The sequence below is a fragment of the Danio rerio genome, chromosome 25 (assembly GCF_049306965.1).
Source record: "Danio rerio strain Tuebingen ecotype United States chromosome 25, GRCz12tu, whole genome shotgun sequence".
Classification (NCBI taxonomy): Eukaryota; Metazoa; Chordata; class Actinopteri; order Cypriniformes; family Danionidae; genus Danio; species Danio rerio.
The window spans coordinates 32,077,025-32,102,090 of record NC_133200.1 but is presented as its reverse complement, the minus strand read 5'-3'; the positions used below and the strand labels follow the sequence as shown (position 1 = coordinate 32,102,090).

At 37.4% G+C, this 25,066-nt stretch overlaps 1 protein-coding gene across 2 annotated transcripts; it reads right to left on the bottom strand.

The window, feature by feature from the left end:
* Positions 1 to 266: 266 nt before the first annotated feature.
* Positions 267 to 23,739, bottom strand: brd1b (bromodomain containing 1b). Of its 2 annotated transcripts, XM_005163142.6 has the most exons (13): positions 23,367 to 23,694; positions 16,888 to 18,252; positions 15,487 to 15,643; positions 15,271 to 15,402; positions 15,029 to 15,157; positions 14,552 to 14,864; positions 14,212 to 14,466; positions 13,361 to 13,840; positions 13,154 to 13,283; positions 10,574 to 10,704; positions 7,685 to 7,794; positions 5,106 to 5,260; positions 267 to 1,727 (listed from the first exon to the last, which is right to left on the bottom strand). In XM_005163142.6, the coding sequence occupies exons 2-13, from the start codon at positions 18,231 to 18,233 to the stop codon at positions 1,559 to 1,561; spliced, it is 3,507 nt and encodes a 1,168-aa protein (XP_005163199.1). In that variant the 5' UTR covers positions 18,234 to 18,252; positions 23,367 to 23,694; the 3' UTR covers positions 267 to 1,558.
* Positions 23,740 to 25,066: the final 1,327 nt, after the last annotated feature.

Genomic DNA, 25,066 nt, shown 5'->3' with positions numbered 1-25,066 from the left:
GGAGCGTTCGGGCTAAAACCTGGCGGTTGCGGGATCCAAAATTTAGTCCTGCGCAGATCTCTAGCACCAATGACTTTCCTCAGTGCAGAACTTATGCTTGTGGTCCAATTTAAAATAACACACAAGGAAACATATCTTCATGAAAATAATGTCATGATCATATGAATTTACGACTTTTAAGCTCTGATTTATGACCCATATAAAGTCTCTAAAATTTAAAATAATTTCAAAATCTCAACCAAAAAAAAAAAAAAAAACAAGCACAGTTTATTGTATTTTTTTGTTTGTTTGTTTATTTTCAGTGTACTTAAAAAATACTGGATCTCGCCAGCACTCACTATCATTGGCTATAATGTGATCCTCCCAGAGAAAAGAAACAAGAGTACCGGTCAATACAAGACATTCATACAAAAAAAAAGTGTTTTTAACCCAGAATGCTACCCAGAATCCATACTGGAGAAAGAGACACAGTTAAACAGTCACAACAGATGGCTATGATGAAAACACCCACACACAAAGCAAAAAACAAAAATAAAAAACAAAATAAAAAATAGGCAAACACAGCTTTCCACCAAAATATGCCTACTCTGAATATAAAGTTTTGCATACTTCTCTTTGTCCTAATACAACACATTTGTACAGGCACATCTTGATTCAGACCTACAATACAGTTCCCGAGAGCAGAAAAAGCAACAACTTGGGGGATTTTCATTTTTTCATACTATATGCCTGAAACATTCACACAAACCCATATGCAAAAGGGATAAACATTCCAAAATGAAGAAAAAAAAAAAAAACTGGGCAGCAATTTTTTTTGATTTTTTTGGTTTTGCATGAGTGACGCACTTCTGGCTTTCATCGCTACTGTTGTTTTCTCTTCTCCGAATGTTTTTCTTGTTGTCCTTTTGTTTGTTTACCACTCTTAAGTATTACATGTATATAATTTCTTAGCTTTATATAAATATTTACAAACATCACTTATTTGTGTCCCATAAGAATATTTTTATATAAAAAAGTAGATAACATGTTAATGCCAAAGAGGAGAAGCTTGCATTGACATTACAATAACTTAACCGTTAAAAAAAACTAAAAAAAAAAAAAAAAAAAAAAAAGTTAATACAGTAAGTGCGACAGCCTCTTCCAAAAAGTCTCTAATATGGAGAAAACAAAAAAACAAGGCTTTGCACGTGATGTAGCACCAGATGGATTCGCACCTCAGTGCGGTTGAGAAATTACCTTGGAAAGTCGAAATCTTCCAGGAGGTCATGTGCGGTACAAAAAAAAAAAAAAAAAAGATAATAAATTAGTGTTGGATAATTTAGGATGATGTTATTTACAGCCAGAGTTAAAGACGAGGTGTAACTTGGATGGTGATGGAGGTGAAAAGGAAAGTAGATGGCAGTGTGTGAGTTCACAGCAGTCTTGCAGCACATTATAGGAGAAATTCATCCGTTGAGAAGCTCATTCGCTAGTCTGAAACAGGAGCATAGCGTCGGGTAAACGTGGGTTTGTTAATTGTTTGATTTTTTTTTTTTATGATAAAACCCTTCAACACGGCTTAATCTCCAGCGCTTAAGTCCTGGACAAGGCTCAAGTGGTTCATGGCACGGTTGAAGGCGCTTTGCACAGCTTTCCGGATGCCTGATGTTCTGCCTTCCAACATTTTCCGTTTGTCTAAGGTCTTGTCCATTCCAAACGGTACCATCTTGGATTTAGGAAGCCATTGCCTGATGGAGAGTTGAGAGAAGGGTTATTTTAAAATGGCAAGGAAAGCAGAACTTTTTTTTTTTAAATGTAACGCCGTGTCCTGAAACAAAAGTATTTCATGAGTCAGGTCATTCTCCTGTCCGTGCTGAAATAGCCGGCAGGTACGTTACTGCACAAAATAGACTTTTGAATAAGAAGATTTTGAAATTTCTATGACACTGCATTTTAAAATAAGACACCTCCCGGTGAGGGAATTAAAAAAATAAAATAATGATAATAATATACAAAATCCTTTCACTCACAATTTTGTGTATAAATTATATTTAACTAGAATAAAATGTTTATATTTAATATGTTGCAATATATGTAATATGCAAGTATGTTCACAATTTATTATGTTTATTTTTATTTATGATTTTTTACATAAAGGTTAAATGTTAAAACTGATTTTATTAGTTTACTGTATTACTATTATTAGAGTAATGATATAATTCTGTGCTTGTGTGTGTGTGTGTGTGTGTGTGTATATATATATATATATATATGTATATATATATATATATATATACACACACACACACACACACACACGCACATGCACACGCACACGCACATGCACACACAAGCTACACAAAATTACTATTTGTTACAAATAACTACATTATAAAACTCTACAAAGATCCTACAATCATATATTATTTTTTATTACATAAAAATATGATTATACATTAAACAACTCTAATTACTGTACAACTACATTTATATAAAGAAATCAACAGAAAATTACAATAAAAAACTAAACTACTGAAATTACTAATTTAAAAACAAAATACTAAATTATAAAAATGAAAAATTACACAAAACCTCATTTAGATTTGTGCTTGTGTATTGTAATTAATATTTTTATTCATTTTGTTTGTTTATTTTTATTTAAAAAAACAGAACAAATTTTTCTTAATCTCATGATTTCACGAGAAATTTCTCAGGTGTCACGATTTCGATTTATAATTGAAATCGTTCAAAATTTATGCTCAATTTCGATTATCGAATCAAAAAATAGAATCGTCGATGCTGCCACGCCCCCATATCACGTGAGCTTGGCTTGCCAAGCGGGTAAAAAACAGGCTTGTTGAAGTGCTTGTTAGACTGCAGAAGCAGGAGACCCGTCGACAGAGCTTAAACCCTCTCCTCTTGAATGAAGTCGCCGGTGTGTAAGCATTTTGGATTTTCAGTGAGTTATGTTGACAACGTTCGTGTTGTCGACAAAAAAAAATCACCGTTTTGCAAGCTCTGCTATGTACGTATTACGTACTGTTCGTCCGATAGACAACACCGGCATTGCGATCCTCCGCCCGCCCCCGTTGCAAATCCGCTCGCAAAAAGTACACACTCAGGCCCTGTTTACACCGTCTTTATTTTTAAATGGCATTTTAGAACGACAACGATTTGACATCCACAGTGGCGTGTAGCATTTCTGAGCAGCCCTCCTTCCTCTCTACCTCTGAAAATGCACATCCACACAGACATGCGCTCGAGACAGCAGGTCCAGGCAGTCAGAGGACTGCTTCAATCTTTCACTCACTTGCACTTAGTCATTTTAGCGAACACCTCAGATACTGTTGGCTGGTTCCCGTTGGTTGTGCGTCTTTTTTACCGACGCCATTATAACGACACAGATCACTGCCTATTCACGAGTCCCGCAGAAAAAGTGATTGACAGGTGGTAATTATGTGTGTAACTTACCTTTATTCATTTACTGTATGATTTGTTTATGGGTAAAACAAAGACCATGCAGGTCAGGTAGTTTAAACTGTAGGCTACAAATAATTAATTGGTCATTAATTAATTAATTATTCATAATCGAAAATCGAATCGAAAATCGAATCGAAAATTTGGAGGATCGTGACACCCTTATTCGTTTCATGCCTTTGTTTTGTTTGAAATAATTTTTCAAGGAGTGGTATCTGACTGAAGTGTATATCCCCTGGATAGCTGATGTCTGCAGCACTCTCTCGTAACAACTCACCATATTCTGTCCCATTACAATTCCACTTTGTTAATTTCTCCAGAGTTTACAGTATCACTTTAACAGTCTATGCTAACTAAACTTGTAAGCTTCAGGTTATATCAGTTTAAACTTTAAAGATTCCTATGAGCATAAACTCAATACTCGCTCTTGTGTGCATGTCTTTATCAGCTCCAGGGCTTTACATTAACAACCCCCAATCGGCCAAATGCAGGTAGATTTCAGCTCTGGCGGGTTAAACGGACACCTCCACTAGCCACTTTGGCTGGTCGGAAGTCATTTTTAAATTGTAGTTTTCTTAAAAGCAGGGTTCGATAATAAGCATGGCCCAACATTCGTGCAAATGTGATCTTAAAATAGAAAAGCAGCACGACAAAAATAACTTCCTGCGAGCAAAAGAAAGCAGGTAAATACAGAACGAGAGGATGATCACTCGCGCGCACAGGTGATGTGATGTGATGCACGCCCGCGCTCTCGTTTACTTGCGCGAAAACAACTGTGCCTAGAGGAAACAGAACTGGTGTGATAGGTTACCTTTGAACTAGACTGGACAAAGAGCGATAATCGTGCACCCACAGTCCTGCACTAAAAAAAATACACATTTTTTTGTAAGTAGCAGCGGTCACTGCTTTCATTTTAATTATTCTTTGAACAGATTATTAACAGGCCTATATTAACTGTGTGCACATGAACATCCTTTCATGATGTTTCACCTGCTTTCTTTTGCTTACAGGTATTTTTGTTAATATGGTTCACTTATATTTTTTTACAATACCATTGCTTTGATAGGAGATTACTCCCCGTTTATGTGTAGTTAACTGGTGATCTGGGACTTTTAGCCAGGACAGATTACCATGCATATTTTAGATAATGACAATAATTCTTTTTTAAATGTAATGCTTTTTTAAAAGAAAGGTTTTGAGTTAAAAAGTGCACCTATAAAGCTATTTTCTTTGTTTTGACACATTAAATAAACTGTGGCTAAGAAATACTTATTTGGTACTACTAGCCATAGTGGCTGGTGATCAAAAAAAGTTAATGTCAAGCCCTGCTCAGATCACAAATGTAAAGATAAAAATGTACAGCAGAAGAAACAGGACAGATATAGATTTTGGAATTGGATTGTGAGCCCGAGAATCAGAATAGGTTCGGAACCCCCAGATGGTGTTGCTTTTAACTAAAACTATTACTATTATCTTTGTCAATGATTCTTTATCATGTGACAAAAACAAGACAAGGTGGTTTCAGGTCCTAAAACTAATTTATTAAATTCATAGCCTATAGATATTAAAGTTAAACAGTTGGATATTTTCTGATAATTATTTGTTATTATTAAAATACATAAAAAATCTATCAAAATGAGTCTTCTCACCAGTTGCGTTTGCTGTCGAAGAAGCGGACGAGGAAGAGTTTCTCCTTGGACCTGAACTGCATCAGCTCTCCGACCCGGAGCACGTCCCGTGGAGGGGTGGGAATGTACTCTTCGTTGAGATGGCATCCCACTCGAGGCAACTGAGGATCTATGATCTACACAGGCGGGCAAAGAGAAAGTCAACACAACAGTAAAATGCACACATGTTTGCGAAAGGCTTGCTAACCTCGTAACTCTGCTAATGTGCACACTGTTGACAATGGAAATGGTTGCCACAAAACACAGGATCCAACACACACAGACAACACTCACAAAGTGTTTCCCACACATTGATTCATTTGTGGCGGCCCAGAAATCTTAACAATGAATAATAAAAAAATAAAAATGTGGTAATATTATTTTATATTTGTTGTATTATAAGGTTGATACTGCAGAGACGGGTTCGCAAAATCCCTCGCTCAATAATTCATTCAAATAAAAGTCTTTTCAAACTCCTCCATCTGTGTGACTGATATAAAGTGTGCTGAATGCTAACTCTTATGTTCTGTTGCTAGAGTAACACATTGGCTGGTTTCTTGCCTCCATGGCATTCATTCAAATTATGTTCGATTGTGGACTTTCCCTTAGATACAGGATTCAATTGATGAAACAATGCGACAACCTTAAAAATAAAAACTATTTAGAAGTAGATAAATCTTAGAATTACACGACAGAAAAGAAGATAAATTAACGTTAACCAACAAATATAGCACAAATGTGCCTATTTTCTCTGAGATTCACTGGGCAGCCCGTTGTCATGACAAATCTGCATAACCAATTCAAAATGTGCTAAACAAAACTGTCGTTAGATAACAATTTGTCATCACATTAAAAAATAAAGGCTTTTTTGATTACATAATATATTTGTGTACTGTATGCATTTTTCTATAGATACTATGCATAAAATAATCAGGGCTCAACTATTTTTTTGATCACCAGCAACTGTGGCTGGTAGTTTTCCAACATTACTAGCCACTGCCCATTTTCACTAGCCACAATTTTGTTGTTGGGAAAATATATTTTATATACATAAATTTAACTTGATTTAAATTTTGTCCACATGCTTTCCCTTAATTTAACTTTTTGATGTGTTGTAAACTTGCTTAATGAGCTTAAGCAAATGGGATGTTGTTTCATAGTGTTGCATTTCAATTACTTTTATTTGACATGACTTTTCAGGGCTCAACACTAAAGATTTACCTTTTTTTTTTTCTCTGGACAGACCAAACTAATTATTTCCTTGCCACAAACATTAAATAATTCACCAAAACAAGCTAAATATAACTTTTTATTCAACAAAAACAATTGAAATTTTAAATAAATCATTCTCATGCATCTAAAACTATACACAGCAGCCTGTCCAGGCTAAATGTCTCAAATCACTAGTTAACTATAGATAAATGAAGAGTTAATCTTCTATTAAAGCAATGTTATTGTGAAGGATGATTATTAAACAACATTAACAAAAATAACTAAGCAAAAGAAAGCCGGTGAAAAACATTCTGCGTGCAATAATGAAAGAATGATTGTATGTACACAATTAACGTTAAGCCCATTAATAATCTGTTCGAAAAATAGTTAAAGCGAAAGCGGCAACCACTGCTGCTTACATAAAAAAAAAAAATCTCGAGATCTTGAAAGCAGCAGGACTGTGGAATGAAACAAAAACAATTGCACCAGTTGCGTTTCCAGGCACGGTTGCTTCACGCAAGAAAATAGGACACAGTAGATTTTAAGCATTCCAGCGCATCATATCAGCTGTGCGTGACACTGTTGTCAGTAAACAAGGATCACCTGTGTCTCACCATGCGCCTAATCATCCTCTCATTCGGTATTCACCTGCTTTCTTTTGCTCGAGTGAAAACTTATCAGTTGTGCTGCTTCTCGATTCTAAGATCACATTTGTGACAAAACTGTCTTAAACTAAAATTATAATCTTTAGTGACAGGGCAGACCTGGCAATTTAAAAATTATTTTCAGCCTGCCAAAGTGTCTAGTGGGGTGTTTTTCTAACCCGCCACAGCTGAAATCAAGTCAAGCCCAGAAAATAATCTATATATAAAATATTTATACATAATATAAATAGATATGTAATTTTTCAAATATGTGTAATTCAAAATATTTGCTGAATATATGTAAACATATATTTATATACTTAAACATATATTCATACACACTCGTATGAAAAAAGCTACATTTTAGATGTGAATAATCAAGATTATTTGTTTAATAGCAAAAATCTGCAAATAACCATTTTGGTGTTTCCGAAGTTTCAATACTTGGTTGCGAACTGTTTTTTAAATAACTTGCTGTATGTATCTGAAGGTCCGCCACAAGTAGATCATAAGTCTGTGAAAACACGGCACACACAAACACGCACACAAACACAAAACAAATGGATGCACATACACACCCTGGTTGAATCACCTGGCAATAATGTTATGGTTGAGTTTTGGCCACTGAGGAGGCTGATGCATGAAATAATGAGAAGGAAGAGAAGGAGAACCAGTCTCTGACGGCATGCACACATGCACACTCACCAAGGCAGGATAGGAAGGATATCCACTAAGTTTGGCCCAAACTACTTTAAGGGGCTCCAGATTTAGTGGTGTAGTGTTAGCAGGCATCCAAATATTGCTGCTGTCAATCTCTATGAAAGTAGGAATAATGGAAGGTTATGAGGGGTTCACCTTTCAAAAAATGGCGCAGAACACCTCAAGAGAGCCACGGCAGAATTTAGCCAGTTAGCATTCGGCAGCGGTAGATTATTTCTTTAACGAAAGCATGCCGAGCCATTACCCAGACACTCCTATGCTTTCAATTGTATTTATTGGGACCAAAACGGATTAAAGCTGCAGTCCATAAGCATGTCGCCATCTCTGTTTGTAACGTGTAATAGCAGTTCCAGGAGATTTCCGGGAGACAGAACAATACAGGAGATGGGTCTGAAATATAGGGAGACTCCCAGGAAAAACAGGAGTGTTGACAGGTATGAATTACTCAGCCTCGTGTTGTTCCAATCTCCTGAGGCCTTCATTCAAGCTGCCTCATCCTCCATAGACAGCAACCATCCTGAGATGTTTAAACCCCATAACGGTAATTAAAAACATTGTGAAAAAATTCCATGTGACTATAGTGAACTCAACTTTTGTGAATATAAATAGTGAAGTCAACTTTTACCATACAAAACTCCAAGAACCTCTTACTAGGCCAAAAAAATGAACTACGATTAAACTACTTGGGTTACCTTTGTCTTCTCTCCCATTTCTGGTTGGGGAGTGCATTTACTAAGCACAGTATGGCATATTGCCATTAGAGTCAGCAACACAAAAGCATCATAATGTCTATAGTAAATGTGCCTCCTAATCTGATGCACAAGACAGGCAAAGAAGGCTGTATTTCCAGTTGTTGTTGCTTTTTTTTTTGCCACACTAAAGTATTCTTGGAGCTTTATGTTAGTTTGAACCACTGAAGTCACATGGGATTTTCTGAATATTGAATATCTCAGGATTGCTGCGGTCTCTAGCAGATCAGTAAGCTCTGGAATTTCATCTAAAATATTTTATTCTGAAAAATGAACAATGAGGGTAAGTAACTAATAATAGATTTTTTATTTTTAGTTGAGCTATTTATTTAACATCAGCATTGCGTGACTATGAATTAGTGCGTATTAATGTTAGCTTTAGATTTTAATAATTGTGCAGAATTTTAGATTTGTCAAACAAGGAAATTGTTATTTTTAAACAAAAAGCCTAACTAAGGCTCATTCATTTGAAATTTTATAGTTAGCTATTTATACCAGCTTCTGTGATCAATGTTTATAAATGAACCGCCATCGGCAGCTCCTAATATGCAATAAAGCTGAGAGTTATTCTTCGTGTTAACCAATGTGAAAGTGGCCCACCACTGGGAAAACCTTCCAGTAGCACTCCACTACTGTGGTAAATGAGGACCCAGTTTTGAACACTAGCAAGTTATATAGCTGCTACAAAAATCCATTTTGCATTGTATTAAAAAACTGTTATGGACTGCAGTTTTAAGAATTATGCTGACAGAAAATAGTTTTGGTGTGGTCTGGAAAGGTCAAACATGTCATGTGACTAATGAGTCCACTCAGACTCTGACATGCTTACGAGTCAGAATGCAGAAGTAAGCTTTCTATTTCTGGTAAAGCATGTGGCAGGCCAAAAGATTTCACTCAGCAATCAAGGAAATCAACAAAAAATACAGTATTGAGGTGAAATTACCTTTAAAGAGTTAGTTCGTTAAATGTTTTTTTTTTTTTTAAAGTCTGTCATCTTTTACTCCTCCATGTGATTTGTAAATTTCAATGAAAACAAAATGTTATTTTGTCTCTCTCTTTTTTGGGTTAAGAACTGTGCACCAAGAAGCACTGTTAAACTCCAAAATGACATGAAGTAGTCCAGTTAAGGTTACTTATGATAGGTTCACGTAACATCTCTATTCACTAAAAATCTTCCTCTCTGCCGCAGAGGCAAATCACATTTGCAAATAACATGCAAGACTTCAAAGTCATCATTCCTTGCTAACTTTAAGATTAAAATAAAAAAAAATGTACTTAGAAGCATCATTTGTTTGCATTTCCGCATTCTGTTTTGGCAGTAACATGGTTTTGCATCATGTCACACAGTATTATAATATTTTTTTTAATGAAAAGTTTGTATATTTAAAATTTTAATTCCCGATCAAATCAAGGAACGATGACTAAAGTTTTACCTGATTACATTTTCATTATTCTAATTAATAGTGTTAATGGTGTAATTAATTATATATATATATATATATATATATATATATATATATATATATATATATATATATATATATATATATATATATATATATATATATATATATATTATTTATTTATTTTTTTTTTTATTAAAAATGATAGGCACAGTTTTATTTGGAGCTTTGCACATGTTTTCATAAAGTATCAATGTAAAAGCAATCAATTAACAGGTTATAGGTTGGTCTAGTCCAACCTTTTTAGTGTTTCCTGTAAAGCAATGTGTCAACATTTGTTTTACTAAGAAATGAATGACATTTGAAATGACAGGAGTGCAAATAAATGATGACAGAATTTTCATTCAGATGAACAACCCTTTAAGCGGCATGTTACTGAGCGAACGGAAGCAGCAACCACCCAGAGGGACAGGATAGGCCGAGATGATTATTAAAACATGAGGGTTTCACACATGCAGACACTACGGCAGTAGGTTATAATTGTGTTAGACAAAGCCATGAAGAGCGGGTCAGTGGCAAAAGCAAGCAGAAGGAAGGACAGCGAGCTTCCACAGAGCTGACGGGACATCGATGGTCTGACCCATTTCTATAACTGAAGGAGGATGGGGCTTGGTGGCAAATCCCACATACTTGCTCACGCCTGCAAAAAGCTGGACACTCACCTGCTGCCAGCTTGTTGGCTTTGGAAATGTTCCCTGGTTCTGTGCAATTGAGCAGTTCTTTTTTATCATCTGTTGTATTCCGCCTTGCCATCGCCAGCTTCCCTTTCCCGCTCTTTGTGTGACTGACATCACTAAAAGTGATTCAAAAGTGTGAGTGTATAGAAAGCAAAACAGGTGTATAGTCAGTAGAGATGCTCAATAAAGATTGGCATTTTTGGACAATAAAAACGTAATGTTCATTTATAAATATATTTAATATAATAATTTATTATGTATAATTAAAATGTATGTATCACATCCTGAATGAATGATTTAATAACTCAAAGTGAGAAATACATTTCTAAATTTCTTGCTGCCCTCTATTGGCGTAATAATGTAATACCTACAACCATCATTTGAAGCATCAAGCTGCTTTTAAACAACACCTTTGGGAATGTTACTTTCACACGTTCATTAGATTTATTATCTATGAAATAATTTATGCATTCATATTTTCAATGTACATCGCCCAACCTGTCCTGCCTTGCCTCCTCCACTAGGAGTGTCCAAATTAATAGAGTTGTCCAAATTGCTGTACAAACGAGAAAAATTCTGTATCGGTTTAGGAAGAGCTAGCGATGCTCCGATCAAGATTTTGGCAGCCGATACTTAACATACTTATGATACTTAAGTGGAGATCTCTCCTTACCTAAAAAAATAAATTAAATATCATATAATTTCTTAAACATGTCTTTCATAACCATTTAGTGTGGACATGTAATGGTCAGAAGCAGCTTTATAAAAAATAATATTTAAAACCGATACAAAAAAAAAAAGATAAATGGTCAAATTCAGCATGTCTCAAAGTACATATTTGATGCATAAGAATGCACAGCTATAAATTTAATACTTCTTTACTAAAAGAAAAGAGGTCTTAATCTACTGTTTATTGCAATTAGTATATTATGATAAGTTATGCCATTTAATATTCAAGTTAACAATATTTTTTTGTTGTTTTTTAATTTCCCTAATATTTCCAGCCAGGTTTTAATGAATTTGCAATATTGTTGAAAACACAGAACTTTCAGTTCTGATCCGTAAAAAGATTTCACTTTTTGAAATCCTCTGCTTGTAAACTTATAAACAAATAATTGTGATCGGTTCATGAGATCAGCCAGATTAGCGAGTACCGATCGAGTCATGACCATAGACTGTAAAATATATGGACGTAGTATCCGTGATGTCACCCATAGGTTTCTAAAGAGCGCAAAAGAAGCCACAAGTAGGCGCGGCCATTAGTCGCCATTTTGTTTGCGCGTCATCACACCCACGGCGGGATACCAAACAAGGGCAAAGATGCAGAGAGTGAGCGGAGCTACAGACACTGCTGGCATTTTGCTTGGACCTGGTTCAGACACACTTTACTTTGGGAGAACGCTTAATACATTATCACCTGTGACTTGTTTGTATTCTGACCACTTGTGCTTGGTTGTATACTATACCAATAAAGAGTTTAGACTTTTAAAAACACTGCTGTAATACATTGAGCCACTAAACATTGTTCTTATAACGTTTTTCAACAGGAGGAAAACGCGAATTACTTCCAAACACTTCAGATATAGTCTGTGAAATCCAGCATAACACTGTATGATAACGCTTCAGATGACTGTTCTAGAGCCTACAGCTAATCAATTCGTCAGATTTTGGAGTGCATTACAGCTCTAAATATAAATATAAACGATAAATGATCTTAAATAAAACAAATACATGGATAGAGATGGTATATGAATATATAATTTTACTCACATGGGAAACGGAGGCCACGTGAATGGTTTATGAGCACAATTAAGTGCGCTCAGCATGCCATGCCATCTAATAATAGTAGGAAACAAGTCCAAAAGACAGCTGACTGTGTAAAGCCACATAAAACAACACAGAAATACGATAAATATGCCGAGATCAGTGGCTAATCTGCAGGATTCAGCTGAGGTGAAGTGACAGCGACCAACGAGACCTAGCTGTCACTCAAGTGGCCACTCCCTTAATTATGCAAACTTAATATAACTTAATATAAAGGAAACGGATGAGTTATAAAAAAAATTCACCCCCTCACAGTTGTCATGAAGGGTAATATTAGCTATATTAACCAAAATCTGTTTTTGTACCAGGCTGTAAACACTTTTTTTTCAGCAGTAAATTTGGCCATTTTAACAGTGGGCTCAATTGAAATTTGCTCTATTTTGGAGCCAGGAGCGGCCAGGACAAGCGGAATTTTGCATGAATTGCAGTTTTAGTTACTTCCGTATTGGCTTCCTGAGGGAGAGCGCGAGGTTGCTGCTTGGTCATGACATATGATTATCGGCCGATACCGATCTCTGGCCAGTCGATCGGAGCATCTCCATTAACAACTAGTTATGATGTACCAACGGTTTTCTGACGCAGGTTGCATACTCTGGCAAGGAAGGGCAAGATGCACATCGAAGTATTTAAAAGTGCTATATTCTAAACTACTTTAAAGTCATTCGAAAGGTATAAAAACAAGCAAATCATCATTAATTATAAATAATTTTGTGTGAGCATTTGAATCATTCTCCTTCACACCTTGAGTTCTCCTGAATGCTTCCGCTTCCACTGGAAGAAATACTGGACTCTGAAGCACAGCGTCGACGAGGCTCTGATGGTCGAGTCACAATTATACCTTTCTTTGGCTCCGAAAAGCCATTAGACAAGCCTGTAAGTAAACATTTTTATGTAACTAATCCTTGAAGTAAAATATTGCTCGCGAAATGAAAAGGGCGAGATATTTACCAGTATCCAAGCGTTTGATTGGACACTCATCCTCTTCATCTGGACTGTCTCCGCTTGCACTGTGCGTCCTCTTCCTGTGCTGGAGCAGGGTTTCAAGGCGAGGAATGACCACCGATAGAAAGGTCTTTGTACCCAGTTGAGGGCAGTCAATTGAGGGTTCGCTTGTGTTCAACAGCTTCTGTGGACTTGTGTTCTTTGACTTCCGGAAGAGCACAGCCGTTCGCCGGTTCACTATATTTGCTGGTTCGGTTAGCGTGGAGGTAGCGACCATAACATTATTTTCGGAGGGCAGGACATCAGGGGAGAGACCATTTAAAAGTGAGGTAGAAAATGTCTCCCCGTCAAATTTGACCTTTTTCGGGCACTTTTCGGGGCTGGGCTCCATAGGCTTCAGTGTAGGAGGTTCACAGGGGCTGTCTGAGTTTTTCAGGAGTGGCACAGAATCAGAAGGCTCAAGTTTTGGAGGTAAGGACTTGTCACCTGTGATACCAGATCAAACGTTTACCATCAAAACTCTTTAGAAAGTACCACAGTTGTATGATATTTATCATACTAGGAGTTCTAACAATATATTAGGCGAGTATGTCAAAAGACAAAGAGCATCAAAGAGCAAAAGTATGATGAAAAGTACTAAAATGCACACTAGATTTCTTTTTCAGACATATATTTTGTCCATTTAAACAAAACAGTTATTCATTAAAATAAAAGTATGGTTGGCTCTGGTTTTACTGATTAATCTAATGTATATACACAATATCTTATTGTATTAGCCCCCACTGCAAACTATTTCTAAAAATGCTTTCCCGTCTCAAGATACAATGAAAAAAAGAAGTGGTTTAACAGAAGTGTACCTTCTTCCTCTTGTGGTAAAATAAGAGGCGCTTTTTCCTCTTCCTTTGTATTATTCTGCTCCAATGAAGGGGGCTCTGTTTTCTGACCCATATCCATTCGCACATCACCAATGGTCTTTTTGAGAAGTTTGAGCCGTTTGCTTCTGGAAGGGCATGACTTCATGGCAAATGTTAAATCCAGCATCTCCAACAGCTTTTTCAACTGTTCATCCTTTGACATGTGCGCACGATTAGCTGGGTTTAACACTCGGTCAACTGGAACAAACACAAAACAACTCGTAATGAAATTCAAAAGCTATGACTTTCACTTTTTAGCAGTAGAAATGGAGCAGGTTCTTACCATCATGCCAGGTAAACGATGGAGGCAGCTCTAATTTAGGAGGCTCAGGAAGGTGTATTCCACTTGGGAATTCAAAACCTATCCGTTCTGTCTCCCGTCGAGTCCTCCTGAGGATCACTCCACCGTGATCTCGCATTCTTACACCGGCGCGGTAAAAATATGTGTCCTTGGCATTGTACTTTAAACAGTTGTTGATAATGAGGTTAAAATCTTCCTCAAACTCATCCAGGCTCTGATATTCATGGCCGTCAATGCGTTTTCTCATTGTAGAGAAGTCCATGGGGTGCTTAATGTGGTCTAGATAATCAGGAACCTGTGCATCAGAGATAAATATAGAACAACATGTGAAACCTTATGTACAACTAACTAAAACACACCTACTCATTCAACATTTTCTCATCTTAAAATGATAGTAAAAAAATGGCATACAACAAGAAATTTTAAAAAATAAGTTATATATAAATAAGTCAACTTTACCTCTGTGACGCTGACAGGCTGAGCAAAGATTTTGGCCTGGTCTTTCTCCTGCAGCTGATCCAGTGCTACCCGCAGAATAATAGGAAACGGAGTGAGCTGCATCTCCAAAACTGACTGCTGCAACTTCATCTGCAAAAACAACACCAATACAACAGAGATGGCAATCAGTTGGGGAAAAAAAGGAAAAAAAAAAGATGAAGAAAATTTATTTTCCTCCCTCCAGAAATCACATCATCACACACCTCCTCTCTCTTTAGCTTCTCTCTTTTGCGGATGAGCTCCAATAGCAAGCGAGCACGTTCCAGGTCGTGCCGTAAGCGGTGCAAGTCCTTCAACTGGTCTGTCAACGTTTGGTGGTCATCAACACACGGGTCCTGTCATTCAAAAACAAATCCTCTGTTAAAATCCATATGCACATGTTTTAGGCCATCAACCATTACGTTCTAAGAAAGTCTCACATCTTCTGGATCTTTTTGCGTCTGTATTGCAGTCTGCAGGCGTCTTATTAGCGGGACACCATTCCTCGACTGCCTTTTCAGCATCCAGTAACTGAGAACCCGTTCCACAAACATCCTCTTCTTCTGGACAGACACTTGATTGAGGATTGTGTTGAAACTATGAGGAAGAATTATATTATAAACTGAGCAAATCATTGTAGAAATAACTGCATCATATTGCAAAAAAATACTGTAATATTAACATTTTTCTGTGCCATATATTGTGATAAAATTAAATACATGAATACTCAACTGTACTTAAATTGATAGATCTGGAAAAAACACTTTGTTGGAAAGTTTCCTAACATATTATTACTACTATTATTACATATATTTCTAAATACAACAATTATGTTTTGTTTGTGTCCTGTGTGTAACATACACAAGCAGTGTTGGGGGCAGTGCAATAAACATGGGCTGTGCATTAAAAGTAAAGCATTATTATAAGCTATGAGTAAAGTAACACATTATTAAAAAAAAAAAAAAAAGTAACATTAAAGTTACTTTTTTTGCGTGGTCACATTGAATTATGCACTCAATGACAGAACGCAATAATCTGAGAAGATAACATTATTCTAAATTATTGTGTTAAAACACTTAAAAAGTGGTAAATATCAAATTATTTCAAAGAACTGTAATGTTCCGGGACAGATCTTAATTTAAAAAAGCAGTAGGTTTTCATGCTTTAGTACATTTTTTGGCCTTTATCATGATTTACAAATAGGGCAGTAGAGATAGAACAGGAAAGTTGAGGGGGAGAGAGAAAATGTAGTGCATCTGCACGACGTGTTTGAACACCATTAGATAATATCATTAAATCAATCAATCTTTTATAAAGCCCATCTGTAACTAGACTTTAGTCTAAAACTGATTGCATGCTAGACTAGAAAAATACATTTTTTTTTTTTTTAACAAGGTGAAGAAAAAGCGGGACACGTTGGAATGGACTGAATGTCATCTTCTGGTCTAAATTTTAAATTCTAGGGCTAAATTCAGTTCACTTATAATAAAGCAAGAAATGCAATTAGTAACCAATGTCTGATTAAACTACTGTACATATTATAATGTTTTAGTAATTGTGCAACCAGTTGGAATAATGAGTCTAGAGTTAAGAGTCCTGTCTGAGGATGAGGATTTAAATTTTCTAATATCAACAGTCATTTTCAGGTTTGGCAGTTTTAGGCCCTGTGACGCACACATCTGTCTGTCTGTATATCGATCTGTCCATCTCTATATATAAAACTAAAAAAAGAATATGAGGTAAAAACTAATTTCTGGTTGTGACAAAACTCATTATGATGCATATAATTACCATGTACAGCAACACTGATATTACATCACGCAACCGTTATGCACACCTACCTTTTAGGAGTAATACTAGGACCAGAAACCGTTGGAACCACTGTATCGGGCTCCGATTCTGGCTTTTTGTTCTTCTTCTTCTGGCATCCCTTCACCCTCTCTCTGTGAGCAGCTTTCTGACATACACCGTTCTTAGATTTGGAGTCATCATATATAGTGAGTGGCCTTCTCACAAAACCGTTTGGGGTATGAGGGCAGCAGTATGCCGTTTTCTTCACAGAGAATGTAGTGCCTCCTGATTCAGTGACCTCTTTGACGGGCTCCATTTTCATGTAAAGCCCTGCTTTCTGAGCACAGCTCACGTGAAAAGCCGTGTAACAGTTGGCCTTGCTGCACTGAATGCAGGCACCCACTCCTTTCTTCTTACACAGGTAACAGGTGAGCTTCCAGCGCGCTGGAGGAATGTTTGCCACACCGTCAATTGGTTCAATGAAAAGCGTATTGGTAAAACCAACCTCCGGGACCCAGATGGCACAGACCACATGACCCCATCGGTCATCATCCGTTCTCTTAAGTGCACCACCTTTATTTGGACAGAAAATGCACTCGGCTAACTGGGAAGGAGAGTTTAAGCAGTGGCGGCAAAGCCAGCGTCCTTCTGGGATGTGTGGTACTCCGTAACACTCCTGATGAACAGCAAGGTTGCACATGTCACAGAACAGAATAGCATTGCTGTTCTGGCACTCGCCATCCATGCATATGCAGCAGACAGCATCCTCATCAATAAGAGACTGCGGTTCTCCTTGAGCCTGGCTATCAAAGAAAGACTCCTTCTCGAAGCGATCCATGAGGAACTCAAAGACGTTCTGAGAGACCTGGCTGTGTCCGTCGCTCTTCCTCTTCTCATTCATCATCTCCAGCCAGGCGTAATCTTCCTCATCCATGTCATATTCCACTTCCTCATCGAGCTCGTCAAGTGTCTTCTCCATGTAGGTGTAGTACACTGACGGCCTCCGCGGCACAGCCGGAAGGTTGTATTCAACCATTCGGATCTTTGGCTCTGGTAGCCTGCCCTGAGCTGGCGAACCCTGCACATTCGTCAATGCGGCACTCTTCTTCTGCTGGTTGTTTTTGAGCCGCACCGAGCGAACAAGGACCTGTTGCGGCTTCTCAGTGTTCTCCTTGTTGCTGGTGCACTCGCTGATCTCCTGAGCTAAAGGGTCATCGCTGTCGATGACATCTAGTTTGTCATAAATGCTGAGCCTGTGCACGCGGCCGTCAATCTCCAGCTCCACCATACGCTGAGCCTCAGCGTACGTCAAGGTCTCTCGGTTGCGTGAGGGTTTGATGGGCGAGGAAGGCCTCTGTGGGGTTGCGACACGGTTCTGTCTCACTTTCTTCCTCATTTTGAATGCCGCAGACAAACTGAAGTACAAGAAAAGCATGTGTCAACTTTCAACTGATTTAAAGCCACAATTTGTATCTATAACAATTCTTACATTTTAAACAGCAAAAGGTCAGAAAATCTTTTTCCAGATAGAATTACAGAAGCAAGCAGACCGCAGTGTAAAGGAACATTTACACCACCAACAACTACAAAGATAACTATATTTATTGTTTGATATGCTCTATTTAATAAATTGCTAATTTTTGTTTCACTTATCCATCGATTATGTGTTCGCATTTAGAGACTCGCTGAATGTTACGTCTCATTCAACTTAATTACTTCATAAATTAACAGAAATAGAGCTGCACGATTCTGGCAAAAATGTGAATCACGATTTGTTTTGCTTAAAATCAAGATCATGATTCTTTCTCAAGATTCAGTAGATGTAAAATAAAGGTTAATACGATTAGCCTATTATTATTGCTAATTCTCAAACATATCGTTAAAAACAGCAATAATATTAGGCCTATGTGTAGGTCTACTGTTGCTTAAAATGCTAAATTTTGTATTATGGTGCACTTGAACAGACTTTCAATTTGCCCTGTTTGTTAATTCACAATAAAATGATGACATCAGAATATAACTATTCGTAATTATAAAGTTGATTAATTATGTTTAAGACATGTGCTTGTCACCTGTCATTAGCCCCTTTCACACAGTGATACCGGTAAATATCTGGAAAATTTCCGGAACGACTTTACCGGTATATTCAAAAAAGCGCTGTTCACACAGGCGAGGACGTTACGGAAATTTTCCGGAAAAGAGCATTCACACATCCATTCCAAAATACCGGTAAATTCTGACATCATTCACGACAAATGAGCTTTAAACGGCTGCGCTTGTATTTGTAAACATTTGACTAAATTACAATCTCTGTGGATGATCAATATTGTGAACAACTTTCGCAGGAACACTTTCGCATGTCGAGATGTTCATAATATGTGCGTGTGCTGGCGCTCACAGGCTGTTTCAAAGGCACACGCAAAGCTTAAAGGTAAACAAACAACGGCTTATCATAAGCATCTCATCGATGATTATTTACACAGTTGACATAAAGAAGAACATATAAACGTGATCTGACTAACTTCTAGCAGCTAAATGTGTCTGGAAAAATATTCAAAGGTTTTTATTCTCACAAACCGAGCGGACGTAAATGCGTCTGACTGTTGTGATTGGCTAAAGCAGACGTCTCACGTCAGCACGTTCTACACGTGCACGCGCTTATTACGGTAATCTTCCTTCTGCATTCACACAGCGCAGCATTCCGGCAAATTGCCGGTAATGTTACAACTTCTCTTTCCGGAAAATAGCCAGAACGAATTTACCGGTATTTTCAAAAAGGACCTGTTCACACATACAAAGGTCTGTATGTGTGAAAGGGGCTATTGACAACATTATTAGACCATTATATATCCATTATATATAAGCTAGGGTTATACTGTCAAACTAAACTTTTATTTTCATGCACAACACTTTGTGTTCACTATAAAAGAACAAAAAACATATCAAATTCTTGTCGTAATTATAACTGTAAAACGCGATATGATTATTTGTGCGCACAGGTTTCACTTTCACTTCCTAGTGCGGCTCATGGCTGCTGTCACTGTGAGGAAAAACACACACATGCAAATCAAACCTCCCGCACGGCCCTCAAACGATCGCTCTGTGCAACAAACTGAACGTTATTTACAACTTTATTACCTGTTATTCACAGCATATGGAGGTTGTGTTCACTAAAGTAGGCGTCATATGCGTGCACAGGCGTGTTCTCGGCCGTAAACAATGCGTCAGCTCATGTGTGATTTCGCGACCGTGAATACATCATTACACGAAGACAGAAATGACATTTCGGGTAAATTATACATTATAAATACAATATGTGACACTTTTAACGCCATTTGAAAGTGTCAATGTTGCTGTGAAGACTTCTGCGGCCGCCTTTTCTTCTCTCCTGACCTTAAAAATATAATTGGCTGAATCGTAGAAAAAGCTGAATTAGGATCGTGTGTAGGGTCGAATCGAGATCGTGATCTTTTTTCGATTAATCGTGCAGCCCTACATAGTAATTTATGACTGCTTTGTTTATCGTAACTGTACGCTGCAGTTTTGGTATCTGTAAATTTAAAAGGTTCTGCTCATTAAGGTTTTAGCTTTCTGATTGCCTTTTGTGGGGAAAAACATTCACACCAAGAAAGATAACTGTAACCACAAAAAAAAATGCAAATGTTATCAGAATAAAGAAGCCAACAACACATCCAGTGACCACATGATGAACAATTAAAACAATGACAGCCAATCAGAATCCTTAAATAAAAAGGAGCACCTGCATAACTACAGTTGATGTTTACAATTAATACTAAGGGTGTCACGATTTCGATTTTTAATCGAAATCGATCGAAATTTATGCTTAAGTTTGATTATCGAATCAAAAAATAGAATCGTCGATGCTGCCACGCCCCCATGTCACGTTAGTTTGGCTTGCCAAGCGGGAAAAAAACATGCTTGTTGAAGTGCTTGTTAAACTGCAGACACAGGAGACCCGTAAACAGAGCTTAAATCCTCTCCTCTTTTTATGAAGTCGCCGGTGTGGAAGTATATTGGATTTCCAATTAGTTATGTTGACAACGTTTGTGTTGTCGACAAAAAAAAACACAGTTTGCAAGCTCTGCTATGTACGTATTACGGTTGGGATGATAGACGATGGGCGCATCGCGATCCTCCGCCCCGCACCCGTTGCAAATCCGCTCGTGAAAAACACACACTCGGGCCCTGTTTACACTAATATGTCTTTGTTTTTAAATGGCATTTTAGAACGACAACGATCCACATCCACACTGGCATGTAGCGTTTCTGAGCAGCCCTCCTTCCTCACTACCGCTGAAAACGCACATAACGTGACCACACACAAGCTCATTCACACACAGACACAGACGCACACACATTGTCATGCGCTCGAGACAGCGGGTCAAGGCAGTCAGCGGGTCAGTAGACAGCTTCCATCTTTTACTTTCACACAAGTACTTAGTCATTTTAGCGAACACCTCAGATACTGTTGGCTGGTTCCTGTTGGTTGTGCACCTTTTTTACCAACACCATTATAACGACACAGATCACTGCCTATTCACGAGTCCCGCAGAAAAAAGTGATTGACAGGTGGTAATTATGTGTGTAACTTACCTTTTTTCATTTACTGTATGATTTGTTTATGAGTAAAACAAAGACCATGCAAGTCTGCAGTTTAAACTGTAGGCTACAAATAATTAATTTGTTATTAATTAATTAATTATTCATAATCGAAAATCGAATCGTGACTTTAGAATCGAAAATGTAATCGAATCGAGGATTTGGAGGATCGTGACACCCCTAATAAATACATTTCCTAAATCCAAGCCAAAATATTTCCATCGTCCCTTTGATGGCTGGCTCCAGTGTGGGTCCATATAAACTCTGCCCTGTCTATTCATGCAAATGAATCAAAGAAAAAAAAAATATTGAACTGCAAAAAGCAATTCTCCCAATTAAAATACACAAATTTTAAATGCGCAAATATTTCGATGTGACAGATAACTGTGTGTGGTCTACACACTATATTGTTGTGATTATTATTATTGGGTCTGCAGAAATCCAGCTCATGACCACTAACGCACATGCTCGGCTCCAAATTACATCACGAGCACAAGGTGACAGCGGCCATAACTGTGATATTTTGGCTTCGCTATTCTACAATTTAAGAGTGTGAAGACAAGGCATGCACAATAACAGCACAGACTACCAATCAGAATCTGTCTTGAAAGAGTACAAGCATTTAAAGTGGCAGTGTGCTCCTGTAATAAACAGCATTATGGAATCTTGGTGTGAACACTAAGTCATTTGTTTTTTGCGTAATATGCTCTGCTGTTTAAAAAGTTTGAAACTTTAAAATCAGACAAAGTCGATGTTAAATGCATCATACCTCTGTTTTACTTTTTAATTGTTATGGTTGTTGATTGCTCTATTCCCAAAAGACTTATTTATTTACTTGTTGTTTCAAACCACATTTTAGATACATAACGTTATATGGACAAACCCTACCATTGGCTAATAGCTTTGATTAAAAGTTGAATCCAATGTTTGGGTTTGTCCATATATGACCCAAATTTGGGTTAAAACAAATCAGCCTTCAAAGAGTGATAGAGGTAAAGTTGGTTTTATATTTCAATATTCAGACATTCTGCTTAATAATATAATTTCAGAAAAGTATTCTTTGCAAATTCTAAATTAGGAAATCATATTAGCAGCCATTGACTTTCAAAATACAACCATGTTCACAGTCAGTGTTGATGTTGTTTTGAAGTCATACTTGCATGCTAATTCTGATTGAGTATATTGAAAGTAGCATGGTAAACTATATAGAGACATAAAATGCAAGCATGTACCCTGCCCTGTATTTGACTCTAATTTGAGTTGAAATAACTCAGCCTTCTTAAAGTAATGTAAATTACACAGGTATAATGTCTGATGTAAAATGCAAGCATGCACCTTAGTATCCATGGCAACTTAAACCCAACTTTGAAACTGTTGGCATGGAGACAGAAAAAGCGCGTGCGTTTGTATTGTTGTGAACGTGTGCATTTGGTCATCGAACATTCATTATTTAGTAGCAAATCATGCAAAAAAATAATAAAACAACATTTCTCAAGCTTGACAATTAATGGCTTGGTAAATTTACCATTTTATTTCAACCACTACCGGATTTTTAGGGCCACGAACTGACACATTAACCCATTTAACTAAGGCATTTGCGTGTAACAGATAACAGCCTCGGTTTACTTCCAGGCTTTTGTTTGTTTGAGGGGGCAGGGCAGAACAAGGCCAAACACACTGGACTGAAAAGAAGACACACTCAAGCGGAGCAGCAAGGACACACACGGTATCCGGCGGCCTGCTGGTGGTTGTGCTAGTGAGCTAATGCTGTTTGGAAAAACCCACCGACATTACTGCAAACATGGCGTCAAACAAAACAAAACAGCCACTGTTAAACATGAACACACGCCCCCGTTTAAGGCTGTAAATAGATAGAAGAATCATCAGAGACGCTGCGCTATAGTCTTACCTTTGCCCTCGACGGTAAAAGAAGCTTTAAAGGAAGTACAGGCCGAGCTAAACGCAGCAGCGGTGTGGCCTACTGAACAGCAGTAGGTTTAATCCGTACACGAGCCGCGCTACCGTCCTCCAGCCGCTTCTCCGTTGTATTCCAAGGATATTATGCGGTATCCGTGACGGTCTGTCAGGTCCAAAAATACGCATTTAAAAGCCGGAGTTACAGGCTCACGATAATAGCAGCTCAACCATACCAACGCGCCTCTTTTCATTCGTTTTTGGGCTGGCCGTATGGGCACTGTGCTAGCAGGCTAGCTCGCCTCTCTTCCCCCCACAACAATGCGGCTGCAGCTCTCCATCGCCTCACGCACTGCGTCACCACGCACGAGTCGTACGCACAGCGTCATTACGTTTAGCGGCAAAAACAAGGAAGTGAACGCTAGGCGTAGGCAGCGCCCCGCAGATGATTTTTTTTGTCAACATGAGTAGACTAGCGTAGTCTGAATGATCCAAATAGCTCATTTATTTTATTCACTATTTGCCAAACCTAATACGTTTACCGAATATACTCGCCTAATGGCCTTTAATTTGTATATGAAATATAGAAACATGAGCACGTTTGGGAAGTGTTTGGTAGGCCCTATAGACCCTTTTCATATGACGTCGCACGGTGTCCGGTTTGAATTTTACTTCCGCCTACACATTCTGTAAAATATATAATAACTAACAAAATTAGAGAAATTTCATTTAAACTGTTACACAGATTTTACCCAGCCAAGACATTTTTAAAAAGATTTAAATCAGATATAGATACATGCTGCTCGTTCTGTAATATACCCAATGAAACATTTTTTTGGAGTTGCCCTCATACACAATGCTTTTGGATTGAACTTTCTTTAGATATTCATCGTAAAATATTACCAGGATTCTTGTTATCTTTTAAGGATATCCTGTTGGGTTTTTTTAATGCTTCTGATGATAAAAGTAAGGAATATTTCATTATTAATCTCCTTTTAATCCTTGCTAAATGCCATATACACCGCTGTAAATTCTCTCAGCGTATACCTTGTTTTATTGTTTTTGAAAAGGAAATTCAACAGTACATTAGAACTATTGCTTCCTCTAAAAATCTTAAAGCCATTAGAACGGTTAACTTATTTTCCTTTTTTAATTTTCTTAACACATAAGGTAATATTATTTGTTTTTCTTTTTATTGTTGTTATCTTTTCTCTTTTATGTGCTTACTTGATTATTTGCTCCTCTGTAAAACTCATGTACACTCTTGCATTTCTATGATGTTATTGTTACCCTGACATTAATAAAAAAAATAATAATAAATTAAAAAAAAAAACGTCCGCCTACACAGAACTACCAATAAAAATGTCAGCTGTATATTTAAAGGGCACATATTTTACTCTTTTCAAGATTTAAGATAAGTATTTTGTGTCTTCAGAATGTGTCTAAAGTTTTAGCTCAAAACCTCCATCAGATTATTGATTATATTTTTAGAGTATTGTCATTCTGTGCTCTCAATCAAGCGGCAACTTCCCGCTCTCCCTCATGAAGCAAATACAGAAGTAACTGAAACTGCAATTAATCGACATTCTGCTAGTCCTGGCTCCATGATAGAGCAGATTTCTATTGACCCCACTTTTAAAATGGCCAATGTAGTGGCAATTTTCTTTAAAGAGGCGCTCTCTGTGGTCAAGAAAC

Bases quoted from the DNA above. Each gene is read 5' to 3' on its own strand.
- brd1b (XM_005163142.6), bottom strand. From the start codon at position 18,233: ATGAGGAAGAAAGTGAGACAGAACCGTGTCGCAACCCCACAGAGGCCT. The intron at 15,403-15,486 runs GTGAGACTTTCT...TTTGAATGACAG, and splicing joins CGCAAAAAGATCCAGAAGAT to GACCCGTGTGTTGATGACCA. The intron at 13,841-14,211 runs GTACACTTCTGT...CTGGTATCACAG, and splicing joins TTTACCACAAGAGGAAGAAG to GTGACAAGTCCTTACCTCCA.